Raw genomic sequence first — 15,256 nt, forward strand, 5'->3', positions numbered from 1 at the left:
TGAATGGTGCTAGATTGAAAACTTTTGCCTTAATACTGATATTTCTTGGCTTCTAAGTGACATATTATTTATTATTTTGGAATCTTGCAGCTTGATTGTGTGCTTTCATTAACAATCAGATAAGAAATTTATAATTCATCCAGTGGGAATCACATGGCTCCAAATATGATACAAAATCTCCAGTTGTAGCATGAAAAGTACCTAGATATATTCCATGCCACTGCCTATCAACAAATTGGATTTAATTGGCATTAAAGTTGGGCCTCAAAGAGTCATGAATGGTATTTCAATGGTTACGTAGTATCATGATTTATGAGCTAATTGTTCAGGCTCCTGAAAAGTGATAAAATTTAAATGCTTATTACGTATTGTGATTTATGATCTAAGTGTAAGGACTCCTGAAGAGTTATGAAACATACTCAAATGGTTAGCCTCACGATTAATGAGCTAACAGTTCAGGCTCCTGAAGAGTTGTGGAACAATTTTAAATAGTTATCCTAATGATTTATGAGCAATTTGTTCCTTTTCAGCTTTCATCTCTCTTTGTGTAGTGGCTTGAAATGTGATCAAGAAACCTGCTGTAAATTATTTCTTGCTACTCGTGCAAATATTTCTCAAACAAGCCTTGTTCGGCTATTATGAATATTCCTGAACTGCTGAATTGGCAGTAGCCAATATTTCTTGTAAGTTAAATGCCGAGAAATTGTACTAAAGTCAAGTCCCTATTCTGGTTACTGTATATGACTAATGGTGATAGATGTGACTTATTCTATTTAGTAAATTTAAATTATCTTTTGATGGACTCTCATATTAACTTTATTAAATATTTCTATTTGCTCATGTAATAACATCCATCAAAATAAAGTGAAAAAATCATATTATAATTGAATTAATGTAACATAGTAATTTGTAACATAAGATGAATTAGCTTTATTTAATTACCTAATTTATCTAATATTTGTTTTATTAATCTGAATTATTCCTAATATTTTCATTAACCATACTGTGTTATTCCAGATGGATGGGGGTGCTGGCCTTCCTGAAGTATACCTGCACAGCAGTCAACAGTCTTCCATCACTGGAGCCTTAGCTCCAAATCTTGAACAAATGAGTCTGGAAAAGCAAGAGTTCAGTGTCGCTAGGAATGCGGATGAATTTTCACATGCGGAAAGCGTTTCACCTATCAAAGGTGACCAAGAAACAAAAATGTTAAGAAGCACAAATACATGTTCCAGTGATAATCATGTTATTTCTTGCAAGTCAAATTATCAGGAAAACAAGAGGATATTTAACTATGATTCTACAGCCAAGCTTCCTGCACCTAAATTAATTACTGATCATCCTGATATGTTTTGCATCAGAGGGGCCACAAAATTGCCAGGGGGGCCTGAAACACATGAAGTCTGTGGCCCTGGTCATGCTGCCACAAACACATTTAAATGTTCAGTACTGGACAATGCCTCTGATTTTGTTGAACTGAAGCAAACTGTCCCAAGATCCAAGACAAAATCCTGCTCACAAGATGCATTTGGAAATCAATGTGGTGCTGCAAAATTAATGACAAGAAGGACACAGTCAAACTCGGAAAATACAGTAAAACTTGGAGGCAAATCTGTTCCAACAATTTCTTCTTCAATTGCGGTTAATCAGGAATATAAAATAAGACCTCATGGAAATGTAGCTTCATGCATTACACAGCATGGATTGTTTTGCAGCAAATCTGTTGCAGATGAGCAAATTTTAACTTCAAAAAACTTACACATGAAATCATCTGGCTCCTTGCATCTCTCTGCTAAACCATCTGATCTTAGTCTGTCAGATTTCCTGACTCATTCTAAGAAGTTAGCTGACAAGGAATCCAGTTCATTGGGCAGTCAATCAGAAAACACTGACAGCACAAGCACTGTCATAAGTAAACCTCAAGTCTGCAAAGAACTTGAAAGTCATGAATATGATCATCAGACTTGTTCCAGCTACTCAAATACTCCCTTCCCTAGCTCCTCTCCTGAACAAGACATAGACACTGAAAATATTGCTTCTCCGGTGTCTGTATTCATGATGCACTCTTCTGAATGTGACTCAAACGCTGATAATCTGTCACCTGCCTTCTTAGACACAAGTAACATTGAGTCATCCTCATTGAGTACTGAAACTTTGAAACCAAATTTCGAGATTGGTGGTATATTAAGTCAACAATCAGCTTCTCAAAAATTAAACACAGGAGATAGCGTTGTAAATCAGTCTTCTGAATTCAGTTGGAACAGTAACAGTGCTGAGCCGAGACGCAAGCTCACAGAGTTGAGTGCTTATATAGCTCCTCTAACTGTCGTCAGTGAGCAAGAGATATCTCTGGCATCACTCATGTCAGTTGAGTCCACACAACCTCCTGAATCGTCAGAAAGAGAAACTTCCCCTTCGCTTTTTTCAATTTCATCAGCAGCTTCAAGTAAAAGACTTGAATGGGACTCTGCTGCAGACGTTGGGTATGGTGGGGTTGCCAACAAGAAACATTCCAGCACTTCATCACTGAGTACGCTTGAACGTCTCACTATAGGGAAATTTGTTAGCAACATTGCCCCAGATGATTCTCGGCGAGTGGTGTTGAGTAGGAGGAAACATTTGGCTCAGGAGAAATCTGCAAGAAAATTTCATGCTTCATCTACTGATGCCAGGGATCAATTTGGTTGTGAAGGACTCAAGAAAACGCGACTTGCATCCAAGATATCTCTGCCACAAAAAGATCATTTCAAATCCAATAGAAATATTTACATTTACTCCAGTGAGGAAGACCAATTTTCAAGACCAAGAACTGGTAGTAGTCTGCGCAGAAAACCTAAAAAACGCTCTGTGGTAGACCGGGAAAGGATTAACAAATATTCATCTGCGAGTCACTTTTCCCCAACTGTTATGAAAACTGCAGCTAAATTCGTTCATCCACACTTGAAATCTTGCAGCCTCAATGAATTAAGAAGTAGTTCAACTCTCGAGATGGGTAAAATGCATAGTTCCAGCCAACAAGAAATGTCTATTACTGCTAAAAATATTGATATGTTTGCAAAAAATTCAACTGAAAATTCCTATCGCAAGTATAACGAAGAGATCAGCTTGAACACAAATCTTGCTCGCACTAAAGAAAGTATTTCTGCACCTGATTTTCATTCTAGTTCTGATAGAAGATCTGCTAGTAAACCTAATTCCCATGGCACGGAGGCTGTCAAGAGCACTGTTCCAACTTGTAGAACATCACACAAGTCTACAGAAATTTTTGAACGTTTGGAAGCAAGTGCAGACTCCTCACCAAATCGCACTCCCCTAAAACTCGTTCAGTCATCAAATACTACGAATTTATGTTCGCAATCGTTTGTATTTTCTCCTGCTACTGACCTCACTCAGTATCCTATAGCTGATGCTGCTTTAGGCCAATCAACGTCTCCCCACACATTCGGTGGGTCTTTGGATGGTCGTGTGAAATCACCAGTCGAAGAAAACGAATCCTTGCTTGGTCAAAAATCAGCATTAAATTGCGTTGAGTTAGACTCAACTCACTTTGATCGTGGGTCTAACGTGCCAAAGATGTACTTTGACTCGGCTGCATTCGTCCCCGATTCACGTGGTATTCTTTGTGAAGATAGAGAAACTCTGAATAAAAAATCGGAGCTTGAAGAAATTCCATCGAGACCTACTGTAATGAAAACTGACTTAGAAGAACCATCAGAAATGACAAAATTACTGCTTAATAACGACACTCAATCAAAACATGACTCAATGAACGTTGCCGTGGAAGTAGATGATCTGGAAACCATTGAACTGGACCTTCCAGAGCTGGAAAGTGTGAACACCGTGCTTAGCCATTTGTCTGAGCAGCTGCTCCATCACCTGCAAGGCCTCGTGCTGAATTCTTCCGAAGCTTCTCTAGAAGGCAGTGCGTACCACAAGCTTATTGATTACATCAAGTTTGTGGGCTCTGCATCACATGGGGCGCACGAGATGAAGCTCAAGCAAGAAGTAGCGGAGCTCCTCGTGGATCTTTTTTCTGACATAAAAGAGCAGCAACAGGCATCGTTGCAGCAAGATGAGATTGTAATGGAAACTGCAAAGTCTAGAGTTGCTGAGCTGAACACATCTGGAAAATCTTTTGCACCGCCTAATAAGTTATGTACTGTTGCAGACTCGTCAGTTGTGCCTGTTGTACCTTTTAATAAAGAATCTCCTAAAACTGACTGCACCCGTGCGTGTGCTGAAGCTTACTCAGGACCTGTACATTCAACTGCATCACTACGCACCACAAAATCCCAGCACAACTTCGCAGCCCGTGAAGAAACTCACTCTGGTTCGTCGGATAATTCTGAACAAAGGGAGCATGGAATTGTAACAGAAATGCGCACCCATGCCATGTCTGCTTCACCTCCTGTCTGTTATGAGTCACCGGGGCTTGGTTATTGTGCCTCCTTGTCTTCATTGATGGCCTCTTCCAGATCTTCAAGCTCCCTGTCAGAGGTTTCCTCAAGCCACCTTTGCACCACGCGGGAGAGTGAGTCAAATTTGAACGATTCCCGTGACGTGCTTGGGAGGAAAAGTTGCAGCAGTTCGTTAGGGGAAGTTGCCTTTATAATGTCAGGAACGATTGAGGCGCGAACTTTTGCTGGTGCCGAGGTAGCAAAATGTTCTAGAACTGATGATGTTGGCCTTCCAGCAATGAAAAAAGTCAATGAACTGGCTGGATTAAAATCTGTATATGTTGTGCATAATGATAAAAAAGATGATTCCTACATAAGTGAAGAAAAATTAAAGAATGAAGATACTCAATCGAGAATATACTGTGAAATACAAGCCATTCCTAAAAATAGCACAATTCTCATGGAATCAGGATTGAAAACAACGTCTGCAGATGACAGTTTCAAGACAGAAACAGACAGCCCCTGTCTCACGGCGGATGACAGCCTGCGCATGACCAGTGACAGTCTCAAGCAAATCACTGACGACAGCCCGCGTCTCGGCCGTGCTGATAATCTCGCTCTTATTGGCGATTGCTTTCGCCTTGCTGGTTCTATAAGGAATCTAATGACGGAAAATATGGCCCCTGTTTGCTCATCTTCCCAAAGTATAAACTTGACATCGACTTTTCCCGCTTGTCCAACATCTAGGCAAAACTCAAACCCCGTTCCATCGTCGTATTACACGTCAGCCTTCAGCAAAGTTCCTGGATCAGCATCGATCATGACAGTTGCTACTGGAGCAGAGCACCAAAATGTCCCAGGATTTCAAGACGTCCAGGAAGGGTACAGGATAGCCAACTGCCCGTGTAGCCCTCGGACACTAGACCAAGAGATCTCCAACATGAGAGCTGCTCTTCGCGACCAGGCTTTCAGTTCCTTGCCCGACCCTCACACCGCCCGCAAACTCGCTGAATATTCTGGTGCAGATCATGATTCAGGACTACAATTTTTTAGTCCAAGCCAAGATATCGAACATCGCAACGAATTCAAGTCTTTACAATCCAGGATCTCCCCTACAAGCAAAGTAGACGTGTCAGCTTTTTCGGCTGATGGACAAACAATTTATCCTCAAAGTAATGACCCTGACCATCAACTGACCGGGTTGTCAACAAAATTCATTCCGGATTCAATTCCAGTCTTGTCTCAAATTTCTATAGATACTTCTTACCGCGAATCTAGTCAGGCTTCAAGCACCAGAAATGAACCACCCGAAATTAAGAAAAATAAAAATAATGTTCGCGGCACCGAGAAAAGACTAAAAAATAGATTACCGACTACATACTTACATTTTGGCGACGTTGAGGCGAAGGAAGGTGGTAGAAAGTTGACGGTAGCCCCGAACCGCAGCAGCGACGACTCTGCAAGTGCCTGTGAGACGGTCGCTTCTGACGAGCCCAGGCTAGACGAAGCGTCTGTGTCTAGCTTCGAATTTTACTGCGCGCCATCACAAGATTTTGCTGCCCTTGACCGTCATTCAGTGAGCTCCTAGTTTAGTGATCTGATATACAAAGAACCTTATTCACCACATTGAGCTCATATGCACATGATTTATATATCTATAATAAACGTTTAATTGAAGATTATAGGGACATTTCCACGTAATTAAATCTCCTTCATAAAAGTTTGTTCCTTGTGAGATATGAATAATTAGGTTTTCAATATGTCTTTTCATCCATTGATATTTATTATTGGATATTGTGATCTGAAATTCTTCTATTTTTCCCCAGGATCGGAACATTGGGTCAGCGTCTGGACGAGGGCAGAGAGGAGAAGATGAAACTTCCGTCGCTGCATCTATCGACCTATGCCGTCAATGTGACGGCCCTCCTGTGAGCGCTGCTGGAGAACTTGTCAGTAGTCACCAGTCATTTTCAGCTGGTAACTTGAAGGACTTGGCTGAGAAAGTGTCGAGTCCGCCAGAACTAAGTTACGTGGTGGATGAGGTGTGCAGTTCGCCTTCAGACGTCAATTCTGTCACTAATGAACAATCGTTATTGGCTTCTAAAATGCATAATGCCTTCGATGGAAATACGCTCGGGACTTCTGAATTAAGCTGTGTACCTGAAGGGAAGCTCGTCACGTGTCCTGTAGTAAACCCAGCTGCTGCAGAAAAATCACTCTTGAATAGTCATATGATCTTAAATTCAGACAGAGATACACTTGAGCATCCGATTCCTGGATCCGACGCTGAAAGTAGTGTTCATCTTGCTGCGAAGAAGCGCTCTGCTAACGCCCGCAAATCCTCACTAATAAAACAAAAAGAGACATCCGTTACTGAACAATCTACTCCTACGCCTGTCGCAACTCCTGCTGTCGACATCGCCTTGCAAATGGGGACAGAATCCATCTCAAGTGCTGAGGAGAGGCCATGTGCGAGTGATGCAAGTATCCGCTCGGCCGACAACCCTGGCGATCCTGCCTCGGATGTTCGCGATGCCTCGCTTGTGGCCATACAAATTGGACCTAACGAGTTGACTGCCATATCTAGCGTGGCTGTTGTTGACGAAACAACTTATTTTAGTCAAGGTAGATCAAATGTTAGGCAGAAAGAAACTTTGTCATGTAATGATAGTGATCTTTCTGCAACAGCTCCTGCAATAGCCTCCACGCCAAATTTAGAGGCGCTATCTTGTCAACCAGCAGCGATAGATAAGATTTCGATAGTAAATGCTCCCAGCCCTGTTGAGGTCTCTTCATGCACATCTCCAATGTTTTCAGACTCTTCTAAGAACTTTGTACACTCCAAAGAAACTAACCTCAATGGTTCAACGAATGTTTCTATCTCGAAGACATCAGCTCTTGGTTCAATAGCCATATTTTCTTCAGATGAGAATGGCGGTATAAAACATCTCCCTAATAGCTCACACCAAATACTTGACCCAGGAACAAAAGAGAACTTTGTGGCTGTTTCTGCAGAGACCTCGAATAAATCTACTACTAGCACTGATGGCGGTGAAATCGAGGACTTTAATAATACCAACTCTGTCGCTGCCGAAGGTCAGCAAGTTACTACCACTATGACATTTCCTGACCAACAGTCGCCTCATTCTGATCTGCAACGGGATTCATTACCAGTGCAGAATGATACCATCCACGTCTCCTCCCAGAGTAACAAAAATATTGAACACTTGTCGTGCGCTGACGGAATCGACACTCGACGCTCATCTCGCCTCGGCAGTGAACTTGAAAGTCTCTCATCACACGGTGATAAGTCAAGCAAACGATCAAATACGCGCCACAGATCGAGCTCGGCAGCTTCTAGGAAGCAACGCTATGCCCATAAAATCGAGCAGTATGTGCGTACTCTAGAGAAACTCGAACGTGCGCTTGCTAAAATGCCGGAAAGCAGTGCAGGAAGCTACGGAAGCACTTGTTCCTCTTCAAACGAGAACGCCACGAGCGCAAGCAACCTTGCTTTGCGCTCTGTAACTGTTGAGTGTGAAACCATAGAAACCATTGAAAAAAGCTGCCATCGAAGGAAGCATATTTCCAAGTCTAAAAATTTTAACGATGTGCGAGCTATGCCATCTGATGTGTGTCCACGTTTGGTTAATCCTATCAATGACTCTTCGGCGCCAAATGCTCCCGTTTCGAAAACTTCTAGAAAACTACCTAATATAGAGAGTCAGGAAAATGTTGATTCACAGATTCAAACTGAAGAAATTGGCCAGAATAATTTTATCTCTCAGCAAGAAACGGTTCCTAATCCATCACTCGCTCAGAAGCCCCATCTTGCGACCGATGCTCTTCTTGCTCCCGTTAGCATTTCAGATGACACTGTTAATTATCCTGTTTCATTATCTGCTGGTCGTCAATTCAAATCAGACAAAAATAAATTTGTGAGCGCAAATTGCAGTTTAGTGGCATCGGACAATGCAGAAGTGAATAGCCCGTCTGAAGGTCAAAGCGTATGCGACAGCAAACTACACAGCGACGATTTAAACCTCAATTCAACTGCCGGGTCATCTTGCTTGCGGCTGCTGGAGGCTGAAGTGCAGCAGCTTCAGCTCGTCCAGAAAGCTGTTGACGCTCTAAATCTTACCGATCCCCAGGACATGAGCAGCTCCTGGACCAGCCTCAACTCTGGCATTGACTCTCGGGAACCTGACTTCCAACTTATCTCTTGGGATTCGAGACAAAAATCGATCTCCAAGAAGGATTATGCTACCTCTGGAAGTGGCTGCAGCCATAATAAAGACTTATCCAGATATGGTCATCCCTACAGTTCCAATGAACCCCCGGTCGAAGAGGGCATTAGCTGTATGAATTCTAAGCCAATGGACGCTTCACCAGGCGACGACTGCAGCTGCCGTCCGCCTAAAGCGACACAACATGTCGATTCCATTCGAGATGATAGCAGTGTAAGAGAAATTCCAACCGAGACTTGCTTTAACCAATCCCATTTGTCGCCGCCTGATGACCTTCATAAGTCGTCTCAGCATCCTGGATTTATGTCTATGCCCTGTCGTGAAGTCAAAGATTGCTCTCAACCAGCATCGGGGTTCATGTCTTTACTATCGAATTTTGAACAACAAAACGCGGCCGTGCGCGCGGCATCGTTAAGCAACGTTGTCAACGCGGCATCGTCAAACAACTCATTTGATGACGCTGTTGAACTCGCAAGTGAGCGCACTTATGACGTTTTCACTGAACCTGAGGACGACGAATTCGCGCATGAAGAAGGCACAAGACAAAGCAATGGTATAAAGGGAGCAAGCGACGTTGCTGCAGGACGTCACAGCGCTTTCGATGCCCATAAAGACGAAGTCAACAATTTTTCTGGTGTTGGAAATGCTTCTGAAGTGTTGTGTAAGGCAGCAGAACTTCAAATCGTAGGGACTAACACTGCTGTTTCATCTCAAGCAGCACCTAACCTTTGCTGCGATTTTGATGGCGAACTGAACTTTACACAGAGACTAACTGCCGGTACTTCTCACCCAAAGAAACTTACGAAAAATGAAGATTCATTTTTCAGCTTCGACAAAACCGTGCGCGGCTTCACCAACGAGGACATTTCTCCTCTTATGACTTCTACAGTTCGTGGTTCCAGTAAAAAATCCCTCGCAGCATTCGAGTTCAGAACTCCATCAGCAGTCAATTCCAAGAATATTCCTGGGATAAACGTAGACGGTTCGCACTTTCTTCAAAATCAACCTCACAGTTCATCCGAAACTCCTGACGCGCCGACTACTCGCCTTAGTGAAGCGAACTCGTCTAGTCATGATAGTATTGCGTATATTAATAGTCGTCACATGGACCGAAAGTCTACGCACATTATTCCAGCTTCTGTGCTACACACTGGTAACAATTTTTTTTCGGAATCGTCTCGAGAAGATACACGGACAAGAATAACAAACACAAAGACTTTTACATCGGCGGTTGCTTGTTCACGTGCTACTTCCTTTGCTGGCAATGCCCCTGCATTGCAAACTGCTCCTTCAAGAACTAACAGACAAGTGGAAGTTTCCGCTGACTCGCCAATCTTTCCTCTTCAAGATAAAGTTTCAACTAAAGATTTTGAACAGGTCTTCCCTAGTGATGAATCGTCAGTGGGGCATTACAGCGTTGCTGTGCAAACAGGCACGTCGCTTCTGTGCCTCAATGCACCCCCAGATCAAACGCTTCTAGAAAGCAGTGTCATTGAAACTTCCGCGATTGACGAAAATGCTCGTCAGCAACGTTCTGAAATAAAGGAAAATTTCACAAAATCAAGAATGGACTCACACGCGCAGCAAAATTTTAGCGGGAGATCAGAAATGGTACCATTCCGTGACACCGCACGGCTGAGCTCCGCTACCCGGCAACCTCTCACTGAAGAATCAATCAACTCTCGGTCTCGGGAAACTTACAAGCCTTCGATGAAACTGGCTAGTCGCAGCCATGGCTACCAAACTCAAATAAAAGTTGGGTCTAAGAAAAATAGAGCTGATAAAATGTATGGAAGAGCCATACCTTCATTGATATTAGACGATGATTCAACTTCAACTGGCGTGTCTCGGAAAGGAGTCATGAAAGTTGGATTGACAGACCATGCAATCAGACGGTCAGTTAAAAAAAGTGCGAGTCCCTGTTCACTCATTGCGGGTCCAGACTCCGTTTCATTCAAGTCAAAATATGGGCGAAACCGGAGTTGCAGCGAAAGTTCTTCTGTTTTTACTCCACGCGCCGTCAGAAAGAACAAAGATTTTCTAACTGCACATCATCTGCCCATTCGTAGCTCTCGAGCTTCATCTGTTGGTAGAAAAGAACGCCTTACCACGAAGGAGCGTGTCGGTGATTATGCTCGGGTCGGTGGCAGATCTCAAGTTGGTGACATCGCGACAGCCAATGCTTATGCTGATGACATTGCCGGTGTTAGTGACAATGCTGGTACTGCTAACAGTCCTTCGGTTCATGCCAATCGACCTGCCAACGTTCCTTCTTCGGCTGGTGAAGAAAGTTGTTTTACATTTCGTGTTGGTACTAAAAGTGCAGCTCTTCTGGCTGCTGGAGCACAAGCTCTCACCTCAAGCGCTTCTGCTTTGGAAAAGAAAGAAGAATTATCATTGCAGGTGAATACAAATATATGTTGCTGATAAGTCTTGAATGTTATGCTTCTGCATTAGGATTTTTCAGCTAGGAGAGTCAGTTTTTCACCATTATACCAGTAATATTTCTTAATAATGTAGAAATTTATTGCGAAAATCCGTTGACTACAATTTTTAGACTCATAGAAAAATCCATTGATTAAATAACTATCGCCTAACAAAAATTACGTACAGATTGTACAAAGAACTTTTTTTCAAATGACTAATTATCAATTTTATTACAAATTTTTAATGGTTATCGGATTGTGCAGGCGGCGCTCCGGCTCCGGCGTCCGGATTTCGTTGCGGCAGCGGAGGAGCGGCGGGAGCGGCTGGTTCGTCACCAGCACGCGCGACGCGGCGTGCAGGAGTACAACTGGCGGGTGGCGGCCACCCTCCCCCCTGCCCTCTTGTCCCCCCGTCACCTGGACACCGTGCTCTGCAGATACGGTCAGTTGGGTCTACAGATACGGTGAGGTTGGTCTGCAGACATCAAAGGAAACTCGGCAAACACTAAACGGTTATTCCGTACTTGCGCATTATTGACACACACAAGTTCACAAAAAATTTAAAAACAAAGAAAACTCCAAGCAAATTCACCATATCGATATTGAAAACGATATTTTATTTTTTATCGATATTTTTTTATATAATGTTAGGTCTTGTTTAGGTTTTATATATGTCTTAGAATTTTGACTTATAAAATGATTTTAATCATTTTTAGATTGTCGAACTGATGATGGAGCTTGACTCCGAAACGTTTTCAATATCAATATGGTGAATTTGCTTGGCATTTTCTTTGTTTTTAAATTCCTCGTGACACAAACAAGCCACCCACACAACACAGCTACCCACACAACAAACAAGCCACCCACTTGTTCCATTGCCAATCTGAAAAGTAATTTCTTTTACTATATCTGAAGCATTATTGTGCTGTTTTAATTCTTGGTGAAACACTCTTTGACAACTGCAAATTTCGCTACAATAATCTTTCTCTCTAGAGAACTCCTATTAGTTGAAAAATTTTCGGAATTTTTATTTTGTCACTTTGTCTTGCGGGATCACCCCTCTAGAGGAATGTAAAGTTTCTAGCCGAATGCAGGTACGGTCAGTTGGGTCTGCAGGTACGGTCAGTTGGATCTGCAGATACGGTCAGTTGGGTCTGCAGATGTTGTCAGTTAGGTCTGCAGATATTGTCAGTTAGGTCTGCAAATACGGTCAGTTGGATCTGCAGGTACGGTCAGTTGGGTCTGCAGGCACGGTCAGTTGGGTCTGCAGATATTGTCAGTTGGTCTGCAGATACGGTCAGTTGGGTCTGCAGATACGGTCAGTTGGGTCTGCAGATACGGTCAGTTGGGTCTGCAGGTACGGTCAGTTGGGTCTGCAGGTACGGTCAGTTAGGCCTGCAGATATTGTCAGTTGGTCTGCTGATACGGTTAGTTAGGTCTGCAGATATCGTCAGTTGGTCTGCAGATACGGTCAGTTGGGTCTGCAGATATTGTACGTTGGTCTGCAGTTTGGGTCAGTCGGTTCGGCAGACACTCAAGGGAAATTCCGCTCTTGTGCATTGTCGACCCTGCACTCGTGCAGCGCAACCTCGGCTGCACACGCAGCGCTAACTCATCACTCGCTCACTGGAATGGATGTGGCTTGCAACACAAGCCACCCACTTGTTCCGTTGCCAATCTGAAAAGCAATTTCTTCTACAATATCTAAAACTTTATTTGACTTTTTTAATTCTTGGTGAAACACTCTTTGACAACTAAGAATTTCGCTACAATAATCTTTCTTTCTAGTAAACTCCATTATGTTGAAAATTTTTCGTAATTTTTATTTTGATAGTCACTTTGTCTTGCGGGATCACCCCTCTAGAGGAATGTAAAGTTTCTAGCCGAATCATTTCTACGTTGTTATTGACCATTACATGCACAGTGGCGAGCCCAGTGTTGTCGTACGATGAGCTGACGCAGCGCACCAGGCGTGCGGTGGCCCGTTTGCCAGAAGCCGCGGCTCGGGAGGCGCGGCAGCGACGGGCCTTGGCAGCAAAGCTCAACCGTATCCGTCGACGTCAATACGGCCAGGTGCGTTGTGTGTACGTCACAAGTACGGCCAGGTACGTCGTGTGTACGTCACAAGTACGGCCAGGTGCGTTGTGTGTGCGTCGTTAGTGCGGCCAGGTACGTCGTGTGTACGTCACCAGTACGGTCAGTTTCGTTGTGTGTACGTCGTCAGTACGGCCAGGTGCAATGTGTGGTTGTCAGAGGCCGTTAGGGTCACGGTTGTGATGCAGTGACTTATGATTTTCATTCACTCTTGATGTTGAATAATGTTCATGTTTAGTATCAAGGTCACGTGGATAATTTATCATGTTTTATTTTCAGAAGCTGCAGAGCGCCGCGATCCGCGGCAAAGTTGCCCATGGACATCGTGACCTCGCTTGCGTTTAGCGATCTCACAGGCCAAGTAACGACCCAATCACCATCTCGCAGACAACTGCCACTCCTAGAGTTACGACCAATCACCATCTCATCTCACAAACAACTGCCACTCCTAGAGTTACTACCAATTACCATCTCACAAACAACAGTCGCTCCTAGAGGTACGACCAATCACCATCTCATCTCGCAGACAACTGCCACTCCTAGAGTTGAGACCAATTACCATCTCACAAACAACTGTCGCTCCTAGAGTTCCGACAAATCACTATCTCACAAACAACTGTCGCTCCTAGAGTTCCGACCAATCACTATCTCACAAACAACTGTCGCTCCTAGAGTTACGACCAATCACTATCTCACAAACAACTGTCGCTCCTAGAGGTACGACCAATCACCATCTCACAAACGACTGTCGCTCCTAGAGTTACGACCAATCACTATCTCACAAACAACTGTCGCTCCTAGAGGTACGACCAATCACCATCTCACAAACGGCTGTCGCTCCTAGAGTTACTACCAATCCCCACCTCACAGATACTTGCTATGAGAATATTTGTTAGCAGCTATCGGGTTCTTGTTTAGGATAAGTTTTGTTTAGGAAAGCGCTAGTACAAAGTTGAATGTGTATGTAATGTCTTCTAACTTCAAGTTCAGAAAATGTGGTAAGTGCGCCATATCAACAAATGATATCGTAACTTACGTCCCAAGCTAAATTTATCAACTTTGCTGAACAAGTCTAATGGTTCAGCCTTGCTCTATATGCAATCTTAATCGGATTGGTTGGCTGTTTTCGTAATATTTTAGTTATGACTTCTGATTTTCGTACCGGGTCACTTGGTACTGGTGAGAACCGCTCCAGTCATTATTCTCTTTTCAAAAATTTATACGGATATGTATTGAATATCAATATTGAACTTACCATATCTTCATTCGTTTACGGTTCCACTTGATTATTTTTCTCATTAACCATAAAGTAATGGAAAAAATAAAGAATTATTATAAGACCAACGTTTGCTCGTGAAAATTGCACAATGCTTGGCATATTTGTAAGTAGCGATTCTGTAAGAACAAATATTCATATTTAAAAGGTCTGATAGTTTTTATATTTTTGTAAGTGACAAGTCTTGTTTGAAGTACTACACTTTTACTAAACTATTTCGTATTACATGAATGCTTGTATTATTATCCTACCCATCCATGATATATATCATATATATGCATTTCTGCGACTCAACTGATCTCGCTGTTGAGTTGATTGATATTCTGTCTTTCCGTGGGGCAAACTCGGGTCTAGAGATTTCCCCAAATTAGTGTATCCTACGTTTCTTGAAATAATTTACAACCCGTAAAGAGGATGCAGCCCTAATTTTGGTGTGAAATTTCAACTGGAATGATTGCAATTAATCTCTTTCTGTATGGAAATTAAGATCACTACCCTCAGCAGTTGTAATGTAACAGTAATTCAGTACTCGGCATGAATGCAATATCCCATGATAGTGCTTTAATGCGTGTTCCACATGATTGCTGGGATAATGTTAGAGTAGTGCCATTGATGGTCACATGATAGTCTGTATTCTCTCCCACGACCGTACGCGTAATTCGGTACTGGACATGATTTTCGAGACGTCTCCCACGGCAGTTCTCAGTACGGAGAACTCTTATCAGCAAAGCGTATCCTTACTGAGCAGCTGCGGCATCCTGTCTTTACATGTATAATCCTATTGCTATTGCTCCGTGGGGTCCACGCTTTTAACAT

At 43.0% G+C, this 15,256-nt stretch overlaps 1 protein-coding gene across 1 annotated transcript; it reads left to right on the forward strand.

Annotated features, from left to right (window-relative positions):
* The first annotated feature begins 535 nt into the window (after window positions 1-535).
* Window positions 536-14,671, forward strand: LOC108666642. The gene is made up of 6 exons (XM_018153553.2): window positions 536-683; window positions 1,018-5,973; window positions 6,224-11,047; window positions 11,335-11,512; window positions 12,995-13,143; window positions 13,444-14,671. Exons 2-6 carry the CDS (start codon window positions 1,018-1,020, stop codon window positions 13,507-13,509), a joined length of 10,173 nt encoding a protein of 3,390 aa, XP_018009042.2. The 5' UTR covers window positions 536-683; the 3' UTR covers window positions 13,510-14,671.
* Window positions 14,672-15,256: the final 585 nt, after the last annotated feature.

This window comes from Hyalella azteca, unplaced genomic scaffold (genome assembly GCF_000764305.2).
Source record: "Hyalella azteca isolate HAZT.00-mixed unplaced genomic scaffold, Hazt_2.0.2 contig8686, whole genome shotgun sequence".
Taxonomy (NCBI): domain Eukaryota; kingdom Metazoa; phylum Arthropoda; class Malacostraca; order Amphipoda; family Hyalellidae; genus Hyalella; species Hyalella azteca.